Here is a 21,177-nt window from a genome sequence, read left to right on the forward strand (position 1 = left end):
AGGTTTTATAATAATTATTATTTTTAAAAACTATTTTATTTATTTATTTATTTGAGAGAGAGCGGGATAGGGAGGGAGAGAGAGAATCTTATGCTGACTTTGCATGGAGCCTTGAGCCCAGTGCCAGGCTCTATCCCATGATCTTGAGATCACGACCTAAGGCGAAATCAAGAGTGGGAGGCTTAACCAACTGAGCCACCCAGGTGCCCCTATTATAATTATTTTAAAGATAGGAATTTCCTAATCAGAAAGGCTAAGCTGCCTAAGGAGACATGGTGTGTAAGTTAGAGCTCCAAGTTACACCTGTCTGGAGGGAGCCCAAGCTGGGATCCCGATCTCCTTGCGGGGCTGGGCTCTTTCTTTACTTCTAGGTCCTTCCCCCAGAGAAGGGGCTTGTGTCTGCTCTTCAGAGGAATGTCCAGTGCTAGCCGAGACCACTCCCACCGGGCCTAGGCACTAGGTGCTGCGGCTATTTCCTGGGGCATGAGTCCCGGAATCTGGAACGTGATATTCCCTAGGTTGGAGTGAAGACCCAAGGTTGTGCAAAGTTAGCCTGACGACTTCAGGCCGATGGTGCCCTTGTGCGTCTCAGGGGCCACAGCTGCAGCCGCCAGAGTCCACGCTGGTTCCATTCTGACCGTGCTCACTAGGAGCCCAGACCCAGAGCGTCCAGGACAACAAAGCTTTTAAAGTGAGGTGTGGTTTCAGTCCGCAGGCCCACTTGGGGTGCCAGAGCCCTGCAAGAATAGAGGGTTCTATTATCAGGATTTTGTGGGCAGGCAAATCAGGTCAAGGGGGAAAGTCTGTTCCAGGAGCAGTTTGGACACAGGGAAGGAGTGCGGGCTTGGCCGAAAACCACATTGCGCATTCCACTAAGCACTCTGGGGGAGAAAACAAAGGGAGAACTCAGTCCTGAGTCAGCTGGGACAACTCAAGCGACAGCTGCCCAATCCTGCCTTCTCGGACTTTGCTAGTGGGGGTAACCAAACTCATTCCTGCCAAGCTAACCCCTGTGCGTGACGCTGTCCTTCCGCAAAGCTGGGGCAGCCCCGCAAAGGTGCCAAGAGCCTTCTGAGGGCCTGGGGTACTGGAACCCAGTCCCCTTACAGGAGTACTCGCTTGGCCTCTCATTTTCCCCAGGGCTGGCACTGGGGGCGGGGGCGGAGGCGGGGGCGGGCCCCTGGCTCCGAAAACCCGGTGGGGAGTGCGGGCCCCATGGCCTAAACTTGTTTTTTTTTTACAACTATGTCGGGGGTTCCCTCTTCCTCCTGGGCGACTGCATCCTGTAGCACGTTTCTGGTCCAGGCGTGTTTTAAGAGACAGCAGCCTTAATTCAACGCGGATTCCACTCCTGGCCCAGAGCTTCACCCTGGCGTCCGAGCTTGCCAAAGTAGAGACGCGTTTTCCAAAGAAGAGATTGTCAAGTTCATGGGAGGAGAAAGCGAAGCGTGTGCTCTCTGGCCGGCGCGTCCCTGTCCATAGGGCTCAGACACAGGGTCACGCACAAGAAGAAACCGGGACCAGAAAGTTGTGAAAAAGCATTCTTGCCCTAAACCCTGGGCGTGCGCACACGGCTGCCCGCGGTTTCTCTTTAGCGAGATTTCTCGCCAGGCGCCTGGAGGTGGAGTTCGGGTGCGCAGGCGACAGGGGGACCCATGCGGGGCCCGGGCCAGGGCCCTGGGGGCAGAACCCCCTCCGCGAGCCGGGGGTGGGGGTGGGGGTGGGGGCGGGGCGGCGGGGAGGGGAAGCGGAGCAGGTGTGCGCTTGGCGCTCGCATTTGGTGTTCCGCTGCGGGAGAAAAACGGGCAGCTTTGATCTCAAAAGAGTATTTCTTTTGTTACGGGCTTTCTCCACGCCAGGGCCTTCTAGCCACAGGAGAGTTTGACCCCCAAACCCTCTGGGCTCGGCGTTTGGCTGTCTCCTGTTATTTTCAGCAAGAAGTAGAAAAAGAATGTCAGAAAGTTTTAGCTGGGGAGAAAGTGGGAACATGCGGGCGCCTCCACGCATATGCGTCCTTGGGGAACCCCAGGAGAAGCAGAAAGCAAGCCAAAAGCCAAAACGTGGCACGTTAGTGTAGGTGAAAAAGCTCAGTGAGCACGCGTTTTAAAAGTGAAAGTTTAGGTCATTTGTTTCATGGTCGATTTTTCTAAATAGGGTGTTCGAGGTGACTATCCTTTGGAACACATTTTTGTGGACAGAACTTCAGCTATACACTTCTGGATGAGAATGTAGATTTCAGTAATAATAGCAATTAGTAATAATAAAGCATTTGCCAAACTCAACTCAAAAAAAAAAAAAGACTGTATCAAAAGACATTTATTATACCCCTAATGTGTGCCTGGCCCTGGGTAGGCATTTCAGAACGCCATATTGTTTAGATTTTCAAGGACTTTGGGCCTGAATCCTTTACAGATAAAAGTATTCAAATAAAATCTTACAATCTATTTCTAAAGCCCTTTCCCCCACGCTTGGGGTATATAAAACGGCCCGATTAATCGCTCCTACCAAAACTGTTACTTCTGTTTTGGAGGAATTAACAAAGAAAACCCAGGACAAATAAATCAACACCGAAGTTCAGAAGGTCAGAGCAATTTGTCTTGGGGACAAAGTCTTCCCTTGAGCTAAGAGGCATTCAAAGGAACTCTTGGTGGTAATGGGATTATTAAAGATATACCTGAGACCAGATAAATATTTGATGATTCTGCAAAGCTCTAGGGTTTCTCTGCCGTTTTTTTTCTGCTGACACACGTTCCCCCAGTGGGGTCCGGACCTCGTGGCTTCATTAGACCTTGCAAGTCAAGGGCGGCCGGGGTTTCCCGAGAGTGTGTTGTGGGGTGCAGAGCTGCGCGGGAAAAGACAGACCGGGGTTTAAGAAGGGGTGTGCGCGTGTGTGTGCGTGCATGAGCGCGCGCGCGCCTGCACGTGTGTGTGCGCGGGGTGGGGCGGGGGTGGTGGCGCGGGCCGGGAGCGAGGGCAAAGCGGGTTCCACAGCTGCCACCTAGAGGCGTCTTCCTGCAGTGTATATAACGCGGGTCCGCCGCCCGAGAGCTCAGTCCTGCAAACTGCTCAGCCCCGAGGCGGTGAGTGCCGCAGCCGCGCAGGGAGCCCTGAGCCCTGAGCCCGAGCCCAGCCCCGGAGGTAAGGAAACGGCTCCCCGCAACCCTGCCTGCGAAGGAGGGCGAGGAAGGCGGGCAGGGTTTCTGTTCTCAGCTAAGCGCTCTTTTTCAGAGGCCTCTTTCTGAATCGCCTTGATGGTTGCTGAGAGTCCGCAGGTCTGGTGTCTGAAAGCCCGGGCTGCAGGCTGCAGGGCTGCTTTGCAAAGCCTGTCTGCTAACTTGGGGGCTGCCCCTTTCTGCGGCAGCAAGTAAAAAGGCAGATTTCCTTGAGTCACTGGTGGAAGAGACGCTCCGTGTGTGCCTGCTGGCTTTAGGAATCGGGTGTTTATTTGTTGCTGTGAGTGTTGAAGCTCGGGTAAGGGGGAGGACTCTGCAAGAAGTCTGCAAGAAGGCAGACTGTCGGTTCTGCTTGCTGGGAGTTGGCATAGGGAACCGCCTGGCACCACGGCTGACCTCTTTCACGGGGAGATCAGTCGGGACATAGATGGACTTGCCAGGAAATAAGCAATTGCTGAACGATGTGAACTTTAGGAGGGGGCATCCTTGAGTGAAGCAGGGAACTGTGCTGTGAATCTTTGTGAGTCCAGAATGTATTGGAATTCGGGGCTTTGCGGGATTCCCGGCTCCTGTAAACCAAGAAGCTGGAAGGGCGAATGTTAATTCAGCTCCGTGTTTGTGGCTTTGACTGCATCCTTGCTAATCTGAGTATTTATTGTGCTCTTGGAAGGTAAGTCCAACTTCAGTTAGGAAAAACAAAACAAAACAAAACAAAAGCACACACACAAGTCCAGGATTTTGTAATTTAAAATATACCCTTCAGGTAAAGCATGACTTTTGTTCAGTTCTGTTAGCATGCATAAAGATTCAAGGGGTGACTGACAGTGAGAGCTTTGGAGTGAGGTCAGGGGTGGGTGGTTAGCCAAGACTTGTAACTTCCAGGGAGAATGAGAAGTTGTAAAAGTCAGACTAGCTGTCTCCCTCCCTCTTTCCCTCCTTCTTTTCTGTCTTTCTCTCTTCTCTTCTCTTCTCTTCTCTCCTTCCCTTTTCTTTTTCCTTTTCCTTTTCTCTCTCTCTCTCTCTCTCTCTCAATTCACTTGCTCACAACAGGATCATTAGGTTTCCCAGAAGTGGAAGCGGGTCCTCTGACATAGTTTATAGCTCTTTGAAGCTATTTGGTGTGCTGACATGCCCTGAAACTTCATTCTGCAGAATCTCAATGTGGTAACTTTTTCTTTTCTCTTTAAATGCAGATGCTGCCTTTGTGTCCTTTTATTTATTCCAGGAAAATGCGGAGATCAAATAGGCTTGCCTAGAAAAGAAAGTGGAGGCTGCCCGGGTCTGTCCTTTACTTTCTGTAGCTTTTAAATGGATAAACTGCCTGTCCTTCCTCCATCAGCACGCGAGTTTCCCCAGATGCAAAGCCTTTCTCTAAAGCAAAGTTGCACAGGGGAGCTCTAGCTTGGAAACAATTTGCTCTTTTTCCCCCTTCTCTGCCATAAACACTTGAATGTGCGCACAGCCTCCTGGGGATTGGTGGAGGGGGGCGTGTGGAAGAGCAAAAGAAAATTGAGAAATGCCTGTATTTTGCTGCCTGTCCATTTTTAAAAAGGGGCACGCATTGCAATCATAGTTTAAAAAAAGTTCCAGAGAGTATAGCCAAGGCAGCATGCCGGAGCTTAACTAAGTCAGGACTTTGGAGGTGAGTTTTTCCCTTATTAACAGCAAGTCCTGGGAGAATTGAGAAGGTATTATGGTTTCTAATCAGACCCAGAATAGGCAGAGTATAGGCTTTCTGGATGAAAAAAAAAAAAAAATCCAAACAAAAAAACCTCCTTCATCAGGAACAGTGGCTTTTTGTGCGATCATCTAGGGAGAGGGGCTCCTGTTTTCAGGGAGGTGTGAGGGAGCTGGCTGAAGTTACTCAGACCTGAGACCAGCCGACCGTCATTCTAGAAACCCTGAGTAAACTAAGGAGGAGAAAAACCACCAAGACTTCAGGCCTTTAGATTTTTCTTAGTGGTTTTTGCCGGGCACAATGGAATTTGGAACTAAAAAGAACTGAGCTTTACTTTTAGGAACAAGAACAGTGTTAGAACGCCTTGCTAGTCGAGTTCTATGCATGTAGGTAGAGTTTAGAAAGAAACCCAAGGCTGACTCACATCAAGTGTTTTTCAAGTCCAGAAAATTATAGCCCTGGGACACATATTTTCTATTAAAGTAAAAACAAACAAGCAAGAAAAAGAGAGAGAGAGAAAGGAGAGGGAGAGAAGAAAAGAAAAGGGAAAAAGGGGGATTATCTGATTTTGAATACTTGATGGTTTTCTGCAGGGCATATTTGATTTTTTTTTTTTTAACCTAAGGATCGACTAATTTAGAATTGGGGGAAAAAAAGTAGGTGCTTTCCTTGTTAAAGTAATGAGGGGATTGCATATTTTTATGGTGAATGTTTTGCTGAACCACAGGTAGGTTTGGGAACTGACTCGGTTTTGTTCTAAGCGCTCCAAGGGTGGAGGGACTAAAAAGTGACTCAGGTGGCTTTAGACCACCGTTGGCTAAGGGACAGCTAAAGGACTGTATGTCGGGATAGCCAGCATCTTTGAATTTTCTTATGGTAACAGATACCTTTGCGGGGATCATCCCTGAGTTTTATGAGAAGAGGCCAAGATGGAGTAGCCTTCTCCTGGGAACCCTATTGTGTCTGGCTCAGAGCCTGGCTGACCTCCCACTGCCTCATCCAGGTCCTGAGCTGGGTGGGAACGAGGGCTCTGGTTACACTGGGCCAACCCAGCCTGCAGCTTTGTGTCGTGGATCTCTGGCTCTGCCTTTCTGGGCACAGCGTTGCTTTCCCGTGGGCAGCTGAGCACAGTAGACTAGATTGGGTTTCTGGACGTAGGGTTCGTTTTCTTCCCCAAATACTTCAAAGTGGGCGAGGATGCCCCAACCCGTGCGTTAACAGGGAGTACATTGAGGACCCCAGTGAGAGGTGGCTTCCCTCTGAATCAGAATAGGGAGTTTTTCTTTTTCTCTTTGACTCTCTATTATTTTTGAGTTTTCTAATGAATTAGAATTAGAATTTCTAATTTCTAATGAATTAGAGCAGTTCCCTACTTGAGTGAAATAAGTTGCTGTCAAGACAGCCTTGTTTCTGTTTGCTTGGCCCTGGGGGACAGACTAGTTCCCGATCTGCTGTCAGCCCTAGCAGATGGCGGCAGGGAGTCTGCCGAAGCTGAAGCTTCTCTGGTCTTTCCTGTAGATATAATGCAGCATCGGTAAAAAAACAAAAACAAAAAACAGCAACAACAAACACATACATAAAAATCAACCCTCCCCCTGCCCCCCCGCAAAACCCTGACCCCAATGATGTACAATCGCCTAATGATTTTTTAGATGTAGTGTGGGTTCTCCTCACCTGAACCGAATGCCAGCTAGCGTGGAAGGCTTGGGACTCTGGCAAGGAGGCCAGAGCGTGCCTCCCCTGGGGGAAGCCCCTGGAGAAGTGGGGAAAGTGCGGAGAGCAGCTGTGTGCCACAGACCAAGATGAGCATGTCTCTTCTCCTGGCCTGGGCATGCTCTGAAGGTCGCAGCAGTGAGAAGCCAGACGAGTGATCTGGTCTGAACAGCACTGAATGGCTCTGTGAAATTCCCTCCTGGGAGGACATAGATCCCAAATTGCAGAAAGCCAATAAAAAAAGGTCACGTGGGGAAAAAAAAAAAAAGGTCACCTGGAGGCAGAGATCCTAAGGAGCTCCAGCGGCCAGAGGGCCCCTGACTGTTCAAGCTGGTGCTCAGCCCCGACCTGGCAGGTGTAACCTCATCTGCACCACTGGGGCCTGGGCAGGAGCACCTTCCTCCAGCCTGTTTGCACCCTGTCACCAGAGCTGGCCTTTAACTGCCTGCCTTCGGCCTGGTTTGTGTCACCTCTGACCACCGGCCCCTCCCCAGAGCCTTTTCTGCTGTAAGCTGCTTCCTTGCTCAAAATCTCTCCTGCCTCCTGCATGGGCAGGCCCAGCCTGACTCCCCCACTCCCCCCACTCCTCCCCCTGACTCTGGTCACCAGCTTTCCTTTGTGGGGAGCTTGGCCTCAGCCTGATTGAGTGACCCCCCCCCCATGGTATTTCATTGATTGTCTCACCCATCCATTTCTCCTTGAAGGCCTCCATAAACCACTTGAATGGAAATCCCTCACCCTCCTGCTCTGGGGGCCACTCACCACCACCCTGCTGCCTTCTTGCCCTTGTCGGTTGGCTGGCAAGTTCTTGGGGGATGGGCCACGGTGATCCCTGTCTATTAGCCCCAGAGCAGTGCCCCTCACAGAGGAGGTTCCACAAACATTCGGGGGCATGAAAAGGCTGATATCTGTCTCAGCTTGATGAGGGGTACTGAAAAGTGTCTTCTGGACTCCTGCTCCCGGGATGGCCTCAGACCCCTGGTCTTGGTGGAGCCTGGTATCACTGCTGACCGGGAGTTCCCCAAACACCTGCCTCGAGCTAGCTGTGGGGCCTGAGGATGAAGACGTGGGGATGCGGAGCTTGGGCAGGAAGAATGTGGCGCAACACAGCCTGGAGATGTGGGTCCTGGTTGGGGCCGTGGCAGGAGAAACGGGACACCTTCGCTGGGATAGGAGCGGCTAAAGGGTTGGTCGAGAAGACTCTTCTCGGTCTGTGATGGGAATTTGCAAACACGCTGAAGCCCATTTTGGGGAGAGCAGCCAGTTGCTTGAACATTTGGCAGGCTCCGTCACAGAGGGACTGACTCTGGGCTAGAGAGAGGGCCTGTTCTCTGCAGGCCGACTGCCACCCCGTGCAGACTAAGCTTGGGGACGTCTAAATCTGGCCTGACTGCCCTCTCCCTGGGTGAGCTCAGGCCACCATTTGGAGGCAGTGACATGTTGCCTGCCAGTTGCTGTAGTTCACTCGTGGGAGATACTTGGTTGATGAATAAGGAGGCTGAGAAGTGGGAGGCACATCTCCCAGAAAAGTTCTCCCATTGATTCCCCAATGGCCTTTTGCCATTGGGAATTCGGGTGGTGGATCAGTCCCTTTGCAGACCTCAGGCCGGTGGGGAGGACCAGCTAGATGCTGGGTCCGCCGTAGGCCATAGGAAACGTCCCTTCTTGTCCTGGTGGAAGTGGGATGCTCCCTGCATACGGGGGTGGGAAAAGGTCCAGAGCATGTGGCTACTGTAGGGAGGGGGGTCAGAGAGAGCACGGGAAGTGCCAGGGAGAAGTGAGCAGACGGGGACAGGTCCAGTTCTCTGCCCTCAGTTGGGTGTCTGGGCTCTAGCACAATGGAACTTGCACCACCCATGTCTTGTGAAACATCCCTCCATCACGATGTACTTAATTCTTAATGTCAGATTTCAAATAATACCGAAGTTGATGGGGTGAAATTTACAGTCCCCTCTTGGGCCTCCACCCTACCCTGCCTGCCCAAAGCTTTATCCTTCTTGAAGGTTTTTTTTCTATGCCTCTGTGCACGTGTATTTACATAAAGTTGCTCCTCCTTTTGGCTCTGGTTTTTCTGTCCCCCAGGTCGTTCTCGGTCTGTGTATCTGCCTCTGGCCTCTCCCTTCAAGTATGCTCTAACGTTCTATCTTCACAAAAGCAGATGCCCCCATCTTACGGCTACAGTGGATATGCCCTACTTTATCAAACCATCCCTCTCCCGATGGACATCGAAGTTGCCTCCAGTAAACATACCTGCGGGGACAGCTGGGGACAGTTGGGGACACAGGAATCTTTTGAGAGGTGAAATATGTGAACTTGTAAAATCAAAAAGCTGTAGAAAATTCAAAGCCCTGTTTTTTTCCTTCTGTCAGGACCTTTTAGGCAGATGCCTTAGCACTTAGTTGCAAGAGGGTCCCATCCTCCCTCCCGCCTGCCCTGGTTGGGGGCGGCTCTGAGCCCTCAGGAAGGCAGGCAGTGTTGACTCTGAAAGGTATTCCTGAGCTCTGGCCCCAGGCTGGCGGGAGTGGAGGTGCTGCCTTATCCCAGCAGAGAGAGGTTGGTCCCCGTGGGAAGAGGGGTCTCCTCCAGGTCCGGGGCAGACCACTGCTGCCTCCCAGGATGAACACACCAGCACCCTGGCCCAGAGGCCTGGCCACTTAGACGGGAGCACGGATCCTTCCGGATGGATGCAGAACGTGGTGGTGGGGGGGCTGTCTGTATACCGGTAGAGGCCATCTCCTGCTTTTGCTGGAGGGCAGCCAGAGTGCTGGTGCAGGATGCTCAAGGAGTTAAAGTGGCCCCTGTGGTCCATTGGGCTGCCCCCTCCCTCTACCAGGACAGGAAGAGAGGTTTCCCATGACAAAGTGAGCTTTGTCACCAGGCCTTTGGAAACCTGGGATCTGGGTAGACACTCCATAGTTTGCCATACTGATGGCTCTGTAGGAGCCCTTGTGAGGATCTCAGCCAGTGGCTGAGGAAGATTCCTCTTTCCAGTGGTGGCCACATGCTGTCGCTGGAATGGCATGAAGTGGACCGATGCAGCCCAGCCCTCTTGGACACTGGCTCAGGCAGACGGGCCTCTGCTGCAGGCCACACACGGCATCCATGCAGATTGTCTTTGTCAAATCATATTCTTTCCTGGAAACAGCCCTGGATTGTTTCCAAAACCAAATGCAGGAAAAATACCAAAAGGACAGGGGGCTAAGCTGTTGTGAGTCCCGTTTCCCTCTTTAGTCCCCTGTTGGGATTTGCAGGGAGTTTGAGGACCACAATTTGTTTCATCTTCTCTCTATGCCTCCTTCCTTCTCTTGACCACTAAGGCCTCCCGCCCTGGGAGGGAGGGGTACCAGGGGGTCCCCCTGGGGGAGGTGGTGGTCCAGGCACAGGCCTCGGGCTTCAGCTTCTGGGCTGATGGTTGGTGGGAGATCAGTGATTGGGGCCCAGCTGGCTTTCACGCTCGAGCCAGGAGCTTTGGAGCCTCTGCTCTCTCCTTCAGCCCTGACTGGAAGAATCTCACTGGGGCCCCCCAAGGGAGGGGAGAGGACTGCTGGAGGGGAGCCTTGCCCGGCGAGCAAGAAATGCTTCTAGCTCAGAGGACCAGTGATCGCTGAGTCGGGTTTTTATTGCCCAGAGGGCAGAGGTGGAAACCAAGGATGGAGCCGAGCCCTCTCCCACCATGGCTGGAGCTCCGGGAATAGCAACAGTTGGCAGCCCGGGAGGGTGGGTCCCGACACCTTGACCTGGTAATTTCCAAAAAGGTGAGAGGCAGGGGACTTCTCATAGACCCCTGCCTCTGCACGGGTCTGACTGTCCACACTGAACAGTGCCCAGGGTCTGTCCGCTGAATGGCATGGGAGGCCTGAGCTCGGTCACTGACTCCTTGTGGTGAGCAAAGAGCTGGGTGTACTTGGACCCAGTCAGGCTAACCAGGGCTGGGGCTCATTCCTTCCTTTCTGGCCCGTGGACAGCCCCATGGATGGCCCCATGGACCGCCTGGACCCTGGCCTCTGTGGCTTCCAAGCACGCCACCAGTCCAGTGGGTCGGGGAGTCCTAGCTCCTCAAAGGTGTTCTCTGTTGCCCCTTGTCCCCACGTCCTTTAGGGGCCTTAAGCTGCCTCTTAGGATAGAGTGGTCCAAAGTCTCATAATGTGAGGATTTTGTCCTAAACATGGTCGTGCTGAGTCTCCCTGGGTGCTCCCTGTGCTTGTGTGGTCTGTCTGGTCTGGCCCAAGTTGCTGGTCGTAGGGCATGGGAATCCTCCTGCTGGGGTGCTCCGAGGACCACCAGGCTCCCCGGCTGTGGGTCTTGCCTCTGCCAGCTCCTCCTGGGCTGCCCAGCATTCTCCCCTCGGAAGTAGGGACACGGGAACCTGCTTAGGTCACTGGGAGAGGGACAGACGACCACTTCAAACCCCTAGAGAAGAACTGCCCAGAAGCCTGCAGGTGGTCTCTGCTAACTAAGATTTAAGATGAGGTCACCTGCTGTGAGTTTTGAAACTAAGGAGTGGGTCCTGGGAGGCAGCAGGATGTCTAACCCATCAGGGATGCTGTTCATTTATTCTGAAGGTGAAGCTATCAAGCTGCCCGTCTCTGCTCACCCCTGCGTCTCCCTCCAGGAAGGGACATGGATTCCTCAGGCAGTAAGAGGTGGTTTCAATGTGGAGTGAAAAGGGGGACTGTGAGTTTTGCCAAAAGGATGAAGGAGGGGCGGGGGTGGAGACTTACAGAGCATCTCCTATGCGCTAGATTCTGGAGTGGGTCCCTTTGTTCTTGGGTGCCTCTGTGAGATGGTGCTGGTGTCCCAAGAATGCAGCCCAAGACAGGTTAGCAAGTCAAGTTAAACAGCAATGTGGAAGGAATCAGGATTCCTACCTAGGAAGGTCTGGTCTCGGGATGGGTGCTCTTCCCAGCTACGTGTCTACATACCGTTAGCATAGCCACCTGCGTGCTGACCAGTGGCCCAGGGTCACCCATCTTCCTGTGTGATCTGGGGTCCACTTTGGATGAACTTAGCACAGAAGCTCGACTGGGGTCAGTCATTAGCTATGACCCGTGAAAAGGAAGGACAACCATCTTCCCATGTGAGGTCACTCCTAGCGGGATACCCCTGTTCCCAGGGTCACCCAGTGTGCAGCCGACCCAGGACCATGTCCTGCAGGGATTTCAAGGCCCTCGAATGGGTGGGGCACCAGTAGAAGACTGCTCCCGGGAACTCTCCTAACTGGGGCGTTTGAGGGGAAATCATCATTTCTAGGTGCCGTGGTGGTACTTTGGAGCTGAATTCTCTGTGGACAATAAAACGGTGACAGTTCAGAGTGTTGGTCAAGTCAGCAGGAAAGAAAGTTGAGAAGATTGCCCTCCCACCCCAGAAGTGCAGCAGGTGGTGACTTTTGTGCTCTGGGTGTTGGCCCAAGTTGCTCTTCAAGTAGTTGGATAAACAAAAGAAGGGGAAAGTAGGCAGTGGACAGCTGGGTGGCTGCCCTTCGTTGAAAACCCGAGGTCTCTGCAGGTTTGGGGTGTAATCAAGCTGTGGGGTGTTGCACACCTGTGGTCTTCATGGCTGCACACTGAAGGTGGCCCATGACCCAGGTTTCCACGTACATTTTGCAGGAAGGTAAAATGAACCAAGTCCAATTTTTAATGCACACTGGGAAGGGAATCTCAAGCATTCTCATTAGGACACCAGAGCAGGATACTTATAATAGAGCAGTGCTAGGAACAGTGGACTCTGCTGTCCTTTGGAACATGGGGGAGAATGGCGCCACTGTCCTCTACTAAGACTGAGCGAGTGGCCAGTGTCGCCGTGGCTGTTAGATGTTTCTCTGGCCCCCGGAGCATGCCGATCTCACACTGTGGGCATAGCCAGGCTGGTGATGCCTGGGGAACACCGTGATACAAAGACAGAGAAAGCAGGCCCTCCTTCTTGCTTAGGCACCGTGCAAACTTAGATACCGGTCCTGTTTTTTGTTGTGCGGAGCTCTGCTGGGCTGTTTCCTTTTCTTCTGTTGGGAAGACACCACCGAGTGTGCGGAGCACTGGAAAAGCGCCTTGACCGGGCCTCCGGTGTGTCCTAATGAAGCCACTTTTCCATTGCATTCTCTCTGATCTTTGCACAGGCCCTTTGCTTGCTGCCCGCAGCACCATGGATCTGCACCTCTTTGACTACTCGGAGCCAGGGAACTTCTCCGACATGAGCTGGCCTTGCAACAGCAGTGACTGCATTGTCGTCGACACGGTGCTGTGTCCCAACATGCCCAACAAGGGGGTGCTGCTGTACACGCTGTCCTTCATCTATATCTTCATCTTCGTGATCGGCATGATCGCCAACTCGGTGGTGGTTTGGGTGAACATCCAGGCCAAGACCACCGGCTACGACACACACTGCTACATTCTCAACCTGGCCATCGCCGACCTGTGGGTGGTGGTCACCATCCCCGTCTGGGTGGTCAGTCTCGTGCAGCATAACCAGTGGCCCATGGGAGAGCTCACGTGCAAGGTCACCCACCTCATCTTCTCCATCAACCTGTTCGGCAGCATCTTCTTCCTCACGTGCATGAGTGTGGACCGCTACCTCTCCATCACCTACTTCGCCAGCACCTCGAGCCGCAGGAAGAAGGTGGTCCGCCGTGTTGTCTGCGTGCTGGTGTGGCTCCTGGCTTTCTGCGTGTCCCTGCCGGACACCTACTACCTGAAGACCGTCACGTCGGCGTCCAACAACGAGACCTACTGCCGTTCCTTCTACCCCGAGCACAGCGTCAAGGAGTGGCTTATCAGCATGGAGCTGGTCTCTGTGGTCTTGGGCTTCGCTATCCCCTTCTGCATCATTGCCATCTTCTACTGCCTGCTGGCCCGTGCCCTCGCCGCTTCCAGTGACCAGGAGAGGCAGACCAGCCGCAAGATCATCTTTTCCTACGTGGTGGTCTTCCTCGTGTGCTGGCTGCCCTACCACGTGGTGGTACTCCTGGACATCTTCTCCATCCTCCACTACATCCCCTTTACCTGCCAGCTGGAGAACTTCCTCTTCACCGCTCTGCACGTCACACAGTGCCTGTCGCTGGTGCACTGCTGTGTCAATCCTGTGCTCTACAGCTTTATCAATCGTAACTACAGGTACGAGCTGATGAAGGCCTTCATCTTCAAGTACTCGGCCAAGACAGGCCTCACCAAGCTCATCGATGCCTCTAGGGTGTCGGAAACAGAGTACTCCGCCTTGGAGCAGAACACCAAGTGACGTGCTCTGCGGGGTCTCGGGGACAAGTGTGTTGCTTTCTCCACAGCACTGGCTTGTGTCGTTCCCAAGAGTAAAGCAAGGTGGCTTTGGGGCTTGAGGCCGGGGTCGTGAGGAGAGGGGAGTGGGTGCCACCGAGCATCCTTCCCCTTTTTCTTGGGTGGCCGCGGTGGCTGTCACGGCTCTGTGCGTGCGTCCTGCCGTGTGCAAGGCCCATCATGTGTCCAAGTCTGCCGCAGGGCAGGCTAGCCTGCACTTCTGTACAATAAGACGTTCTGTGTTCCCTGGAGGTTTTATATGGTGATTTGTATTTAAATCTTAAGACTTTATTTTCTCATTATTGGTGTACCTTATAAATGTATTTGAAAGTTTAAATATATTTTAAATATCGTATGGGAGCTATAACGCGGACATGTATCCAGAGTGTTGTAGTTTTAAGGCTAGTTTGATTTCAGTTTTGACTAAGGATGACATTAATTGTTAGCTGTTTTGAAATTTTTATATATATATATATATATATAAAAATCTATAAATCTATGCCAGTCGTGGCTGAAATGTTTTATTTACGATAGTTTTCTATCTGTGTGGTGCTCTGTACTGGCATGGGATACAAAACAGGAAAGACTCTGTAAAACAGTTTGTGATATTCATAGTTTTGTAAAGTTACCTTAAAAAAGCAAAACGGGGCAGACCTGTTCCAGGCTGCAACACTGTGCACAAAACGAACAGTCTCATTTTGGAGAGTTCTCTCAATTTGTAAGTTATTATTTTTTTTTAAATAAAGATTTGTTTTTCCTAAAAAGGCATCCGAGTGTCCAAGTTAAAAGCATGTCTGGCATTCAGGTGGCGTGTGTGATAAGAATAGTACCAATCTCACAAGGGGAGATGGAGAGGAGAAGGGAGTTGAGGGAAATTGGAAGGGGAGGTGAACCATGAGAGACTATGGACTCTGAAAAACGATCTGAGAATTTTGAGGGGGTGGGGGGTGGGAGGTTGGGGGCACCAGGTGGTGGGTATTGTAGAGGGCACGGATTGCATGGAGCACTGGGTGTGGTGCAAAAATAATGAATACTGTTATGCTGAAAAAAATAAAAAAATTAAAAAAAAAAAAAAAAAAAAGAATAGTACCAATCTCTACTGCATGTCAGCTTGACCTAATATGCTTAAGGAAAGAGCGCTACCATAAAAGCAAAACCCAAGGGGTTAACTTGGATGCAATGACATAAACAGAAAAATATTCGAGCATATTGAGGGTTTTGGTTTTTCTAAAAAAAAAAAAAAAAAGCAAAAAACTGTCATGCAGCGTATTTGCGGTAACTGTGGTCTTCAAGGTCACTCTGGTGCAGGAAGGCTCTCGACTGCTGTTGGCCCAGAGCTGATTGGCGCCCAGGACTGGGGTCGTTTGTTGTTTATGTCCTTGTGTGTCCCCAGGGCCACATGTCACGACCCCTTGATGCTTCCCTGCTATGGTTCTATGGTTTAAGACCTGTTTTCTCTTTCTGTGTACAGGACAAATTCTTCATTTAAAAGATAACACCCATTAGTGTCCCTCTTCTTGAGGCCAAGCAAAGAGCAAATTATCAGCCTGTGCATTACCAAAGAAATCCACTTTACAAGAGGCTTGGAAGAGTGTGGTCGGGATGGTCCATTTTGCTGTGCCCTCACGGATGACTGGGGGTCCACGAGACAAAATGATGGAGGCCTTAGCAGGCGGGTGCATCTGGGCAGGACCTGGGGGGAGGACCTGGCTCCCCTAAGCTGCCCTTACCGCCCCCACCTCTGATGGGACTGATTTGCGTGGGAGCTATTTGCCAAGACAAGAATGGACCCTGGCTGGGAGCTCTGCTCTTACCTGTGAGCTTGGGGGCTGCTACCCTACCTTTGTGCGCCTCATCTCCACTCCCCGCAACTGCCCAACCTCTTAGGGCCCATAGATGGAGACTGCTGCATGAGGGCTCCTATGTCTTCAAAGGCTTACGGCTGAGAGTTCTCAAACCAGGGTTATAAATTACTCTAAATACGTACCTGATACACACACGGTCTTGGGTGCATATGCGCCTTGCCTTGTTCCAGACAGGATTCCGGTGGGGTAACAGTAGTGTAGCTAGTAGGACAATAGCTTAACTACAGACCAGGATCCTAGGAGCCAGGGCAAGCAAGAGTAGATGGCACAGAGAGTCCAAGAATCCTGCCCCAGACACATGTTCCTGGCAATAGGAAAGGGTTGTGGTTTGCTCTGAGCTCCCTAGTGGTCCAAGTCCAGATAGAAACCCTCTCACCAAGAAGAAAACGCAAGGTGGGGCATGAGCCGTAATCTCTGCCGTGCGGCAGGTGGGATGTAAAAAGTAATTCCACCGAATTTCTATTCTGAGGACCCATCTCTGTCAATTCAGAGATGCTCCCCACCCCTGCCCAGTTACCCTGGGATCTGGGGGAGGTGGTGATATAGGGAGGTGAGGGGCGGTCCTCACTGGTGGACTGTCCCGGCCCTCTTCTGGTTTCTGACCACCCTTCCCCCACGAGAATCACCCACCTGCCCTCTTTGCCCTGAGGGGTGGAGGGAGGGTGCACAGATGCTGAACTGATTCCAGACAAACCATACAGCACTTTTTGCTCTGTGGATTCCCATCTCCCCCCACTGCCCAGGCCCCAGGATACTCCGGGTGCCTTCAGACTTCCATGGGTTCCCTGGTGTGCAAGCTCCGTCTCAGCGATGCTACAGTGACTAAATTCTCTCTGCTCTTAGAAATCCTCTTCTCTGCCCTGCCTGGGGCTTGAGGACTTGCTCTGGTTCATCCCGGTTATCCAGGTCTTTGGAGCACCTGGACTTCCCAGGTGCTTTGGACTGTGGCATTGTGGGTGGAGCACGGAGGCACAGGTCAAGGGCTACAGAACTCTGGGGGGTGGGGGAGGGGTGGGGGTGGATAATCAGTTTATTAGAGGAATTCCATTCCACCCTTGTGGATGTGGATGTGGACTTGGGAGAAGGAGCTGTGTGCCAGGTTTTGGATAGGAGTTGGGATCTAGTGGGAAGAAGGCTGGGGCAGTAGCCCCTGGCTCTCCTCAAGTTCATTGTCCAGAGAACCCAACGCTGACATTTCTCCCTCTTGAGGTTCATTCATCTGGCATCCTTTCTGATGGGAAGAACTTTGAAAATGCCAGCCTTGCGAGATGGTAGTGAAGCTGTTAGTAATTTCATGCATGATGGCATCTGGACCCCAGGAGGGGTGGCTGGAGCTCCAGCAGAGGGTGGGGTGTGGGATGGAGAGAAAATCGGCCCGGAGCCCCAACCCCACTGGAGAGAGGGGGAGTCTTCCCTGCTCTCCCACCTCCCTCTGACCCTGCGACCTGATGGCAGTGTGCATCAGGGAGTGCCTAGTGAATGCTTTCCACATGTGGCAACGTGTACACAGCTTCCTCTGTCCCTGTGAGTGAAGAAGAAAAGTATTGCAACTGAAAACACCACATGTAACATCCCGCGGGCATCAAGGAATAAATCTGGATGGTCCCTGGATGATGAATTTCAGCCTTCCCAGTAGGCTCAGGGCAAACTGGCATGAGACCCCTGTGGACACTTGTGTTTTCTCTTACTGGGTCACGAGAAATTCTGGAGGTCTGGAGGCAGCAGCTTGAGGATGTGGCCTACTTATGAGACACCTGGAAATTCTGCCTCACTGGGCTTCTCCCTGGGTCCAGGTGACTTCCTATCCACCTATCCACCTATTCCCAAGTCCAGCATCTCAGAACCTGGGGACCCATGGGGAGCTGTGGATGTGCACCTGGTAGGGTTGAGTGCAAGGGCTGATGAGTGCAGGAAGATCCCTGGAGTCCCCTTGTTGAGGTTTGGACTTCACTCCTGAACCGCAGGCTTGTCTCTGGGTGGTTGCATGGCCCTGACATTTCCATCCTTTCCGGCTGATGGTTTCTGGGGGGTTAAACGCTTGAGAAGATCTGCCAGTGTCATAAAGCCCTTCCCACCCCACGTCCCAGGACCAGAACTCCCAGCTCCTTACGTCGGGATGGTGCATGGATACACAGTGCCTACAAGCAACGCCAAATGTTGATCCCAACAACCCTTGATACAGAATGATAGCAGTTTGGGTAAAGCATGATAGGAAACTGACTTACTTCTTGTAGGCAGTTCGCATTCGCAACCATTCTTCAGTTTCCTGGGCTATCACCCATCCTAAGCTGGGAAGACCTGTGTATCCGACCTCTGGTGCACGCTCACACTCGCCGGGCTTGTTGGACGGGTGTGAGTGGGTTTCTGTTCACCTGTGTGTGGGTATACCTTGCCATACCCACGGCCTCTGTCCAGATTCCTCAGGGCCCTGATTCCCAAGGACCGAGATAAATGACCATGGGGAGGATTCTTACTGAAGAAGGGGGTGGTCCTCTGTATGGGATGGGAAGAGTGATGGGCAATTTTGGCATTTTTCTTATTTTTCAAAAGCTTCGTTTTTGCTGGCTTTTCATATGCTTATTCCCTCAGGCCTTTCCAGGCAGGATTCAGAAGGGCTGCCAATCATATGTCATTTCTCCCGATGTGTTGGGGGACATGCGGGGATCATCGGGCGTTTGTCACAAGACAATGTGCCGAACGCCACGGAATGGAAAGATCTGGATTTCCATAGTTATTTCCGGAACTAAACTGATTGAAATCATTTCCTAGGTAGGTCGGAATCTTCCCTTTAACAAGTTTCAGAAGAAAGAGCAAAGAGAGCGTCGTTGTGGCAATGGCATTAAATCTGCTTGGGTGACTCAGAATGTATGTTGGCACGGCAACCTATCATGGGGCGAGCGCAAACACGACGTGTCGGTGGCTGCCGCCCGTCTGAAAGAGCCCCGGGCTCCCTGAGACCATGCTGGATTTGCTTCCTTTTAGCCTTTCACATGAAAGCGTTTGAAGCTAATCTTTTCATTCCCTTTCGCAGCGCTGTAATCAATAGGAAGAACGCATTAAAGGTTTTCCCGCCGCCGCATTTCTCAGGGTCGTTGTTGAAAGTGCAGATTGTGTTTTATGCGGTCCCGTAATGAGAATTTGAATTTCGTGTGGAGCCTGAAGTGTAAATGAAAAGTCGTCAGTGGCCCAGCTGTGCCACCGATGGATGTCTTTCTCCGCAATTTATTCCACACTTGTTTCCGTTAATGTATTCATCCATCCGTGCACTGGTTCATTCAGTCTCGGATCCGACGAGCTTTGTGTAGTGCCCACCGTGTGCCAGGCACTGTGCTTGTCTTTAAAATGTCAGAGACGGCCGGGGCTTTGTTTTCCCTTTTGATAGGCTCCCAGCCTGGAAGGGGAGATGGATGATGAGACGGAGAGAAATCGTTATAGGGCAGCATGGTGAGAAGGATCCTGGTGGTCTTTTTCTGGAAATATTCAGAGCTGACGGGAGGGAGTGAGCCTTTACAGAAGGAGTCAGGGAGGCTTACAAAGAAGGGTCTTCCTATCCCAGCCCAAGGACGGCCAGACACCAACAGGCAGGCCCGGGGGACGCGGGGTGGGACAGCAGCCATCGGGAGAGTCACTGGGATGAGGGCACTGTTAAAAGAAATGGGTTATGGAAAAGTGAAGACATCCAAGGGGGTGGCCAGAAGTTAATGAATGCTGACATCATTCATCCCTGTGTGATAGGAGCTCATTTCAAAGTGGGAATTAAAGGTCTTAATGGCCACCCCCCACCCTGAGGTTGGAAAAATGAGGCACAGGAACTTCGGGGGAAATGAACTTCGTCGGAAAAATGAGCACAGGAACTTCGGGGGAACGGCAAGAGAAATGTTGGGGAGAATCTGCACTCTGTTCTCACCTGCTCTGGAAGGCACATTTCCAGCCCTGGTTCCAAAAGGAATGGGCAGTTCTCTGTGAGCTCGACTTCTCTCCGTGTCCTGCTTGGTGGCACCTGCTGCGGGTGACAGGCGCCTGCCAGGTCTTTGCTGAGGCTTGTGGAGGGGACGGAGACCACATTGTAAGTGCTGGCCTCTTGCCGTCGAAACTCAGTGTTTCCATTGCCGTTTCTCCTCCCATCTCACACAGGGTCTTTAGGCTGGGAGTTTGGTTCACGGCCACGCATAAAACATACTCGGGGCCCCACAAGAGAGGGGCAGGAAGAGTGCGTATCCCATGTGCCCAGCTGCCCTTGCCTTTCTTACCTGGTCTGTGCCCTTGACATGCACCTTCAAACTCCATCCTGGGCCCTGGGGCTCTGAGTCTGTAACCAAGACTGGAAATGTCCCGTAGCTAATGCCTGGGAATGTGGGAGTGTCAGGCTCCAGCCCTGCTATTTTGGGAGGGTAAACTCAGTGTGTAAGTTGTTACCCCAATTCTCCTTCCATTGGCTTCACCTCCATCGGCCTCTTCCCTTCTCCTTCCTGCTTCCCCACTCCCTCCCTGGGGCATCAACACTCAACACTGGGAGCTGTGGGGACAAAATACCATGGACTGGTGCTGACCAGGGAGGCTTCATCCCAAGGCTTCTCTTGGCTTGTGGGTAGCTGCCATCTCACTACGTGCTCACGTGACTTCTTCTTTGTGCACATGGCCGAGGGAGCAAGCTCTTGGCATCTCTCAGGACCAGGGCTCCATCCTTATGACTTCATTTAATCTTAATTACTTCCGTAGAGGCCCCATCTTCAAATATAGCCACCTGGGGAAGGGGGAGAGGTTGGGGCTTCAATATATGATTTTTGTAGAGGGAGGGGGCACCCATATCTAGCCCATAGCAGACAGGGTGTAGTGAATGAAACAGGAGCATTTATGGAGCACTAACGGTGCGCCCGGCCCCTCATCGGCATTCTCAAAGTTTAGCCGCAGAAATGGAAAGACTCACATGCCACCATGCCCCCTTTCTGCCAGCTGGGGCTGGCACGCTGATGAGCATGTCTTCCCTTTTTGGAGAATGGAAGCCTGGGACTGGGGGATGCAGGGGCTGGTGAGGGCTCCCTCAGTCTGCCCGTCCAGCCGTGGATCTGGAATCTGAGTATTTACCGTCCCGTGCAAGGACCACCTGTGCACACGGCTTCCTGTGGGACTATGGGGAGACTGGTTTCTAGGGCTGCTGTGGAACAAACTGGGGGGATTATGGCCACGGAGGCCTGAAGTCAGACATCAGGGCATTGGCAGGGTTGGCTCCTCTGGATGAATCTGAGGAACCATCACTTTCTGCCCTCCCAGTGTCTGGGGGCTCCAGGTTTTCACTGGCTTGGGGATGAGTGACTCCCGTTGTGACCTCTGGCTTCACGTGGTTTTCTTTCTCTGCATCTCTGGGTTTCCTCCTGTCCTCATGAGGACACCCGTCATTGGATGGAGAACCTTTAATTATCTCTGCAAAGATCGTCCTCTGATCAGCCCACATTCACGCTCTGGGTGGACAAGTGTTATGTAGGGTA

The 21,177-nt window shown here is 52.2% G+C and overlaps 1 protein-coding gene across 2 annotated transcripts; it reads left to right on the plus strand.

The window, feature by feature from the left end:
• The first annotated feature begins 2,972 nt into the window (after positions 1-2,972).
• Positions 2,973-14,594, plus strand: ACKR3 (atypical chemokine receptor 3). Of its 2 annotated transcripts, none has more exons than XM_047721742.1 (2): positions 2,973-3,138; positions 12,677-14,594. In XM_047721742.1, exon 2 carries the CDS (start codon positions 12,703-12,705, stop codon positions 13,789-13,791), a length of 1,089 nt encoding a protein of 362 aa, XP_047577698.1. In that variant the 5' UTR covers positions 2,973-3,138; positions 12,677-12,702; the 3' UTR covers positions 13,792-14,594. The 2 variants fall into 2 exon arrangements, with proteins under 2 accessions (XP_047577698.1, XP_047577699.1); XM_047721743.1 differs by lacking the exon at positions 2,973-3,138 and adding an exon at positions 3,179-10,304.
• The last annotated feature ends 6,583 nt before the right edge of the window (positions 14,595-21,177 follow it).

The sequence above is a fragment of the Lutra lutra genome, chromosome 3, assembly GCF_902655055.1.
Source record: "Lutra lutra chromosome 3, mLutLut1.2, whole genome shotgun sequence".
NCBI classification, from domain to species: domain Eukaryota; kingdom Metazoa; phylum Chordata; class Mammalia; order Carnivora; family Mustelidae; genus Lutra; species Lutra lutra.

Bases quoted from the DNA above. Each gene is read 5' to 3' on its own strand.
- ACKR3 (XM_047721742.1), top strand. From the start codon at position 12,703: ATGGATCTGCACCTCTTTGACTACTCGGAGCCAGGGAACTTCTCCGAC.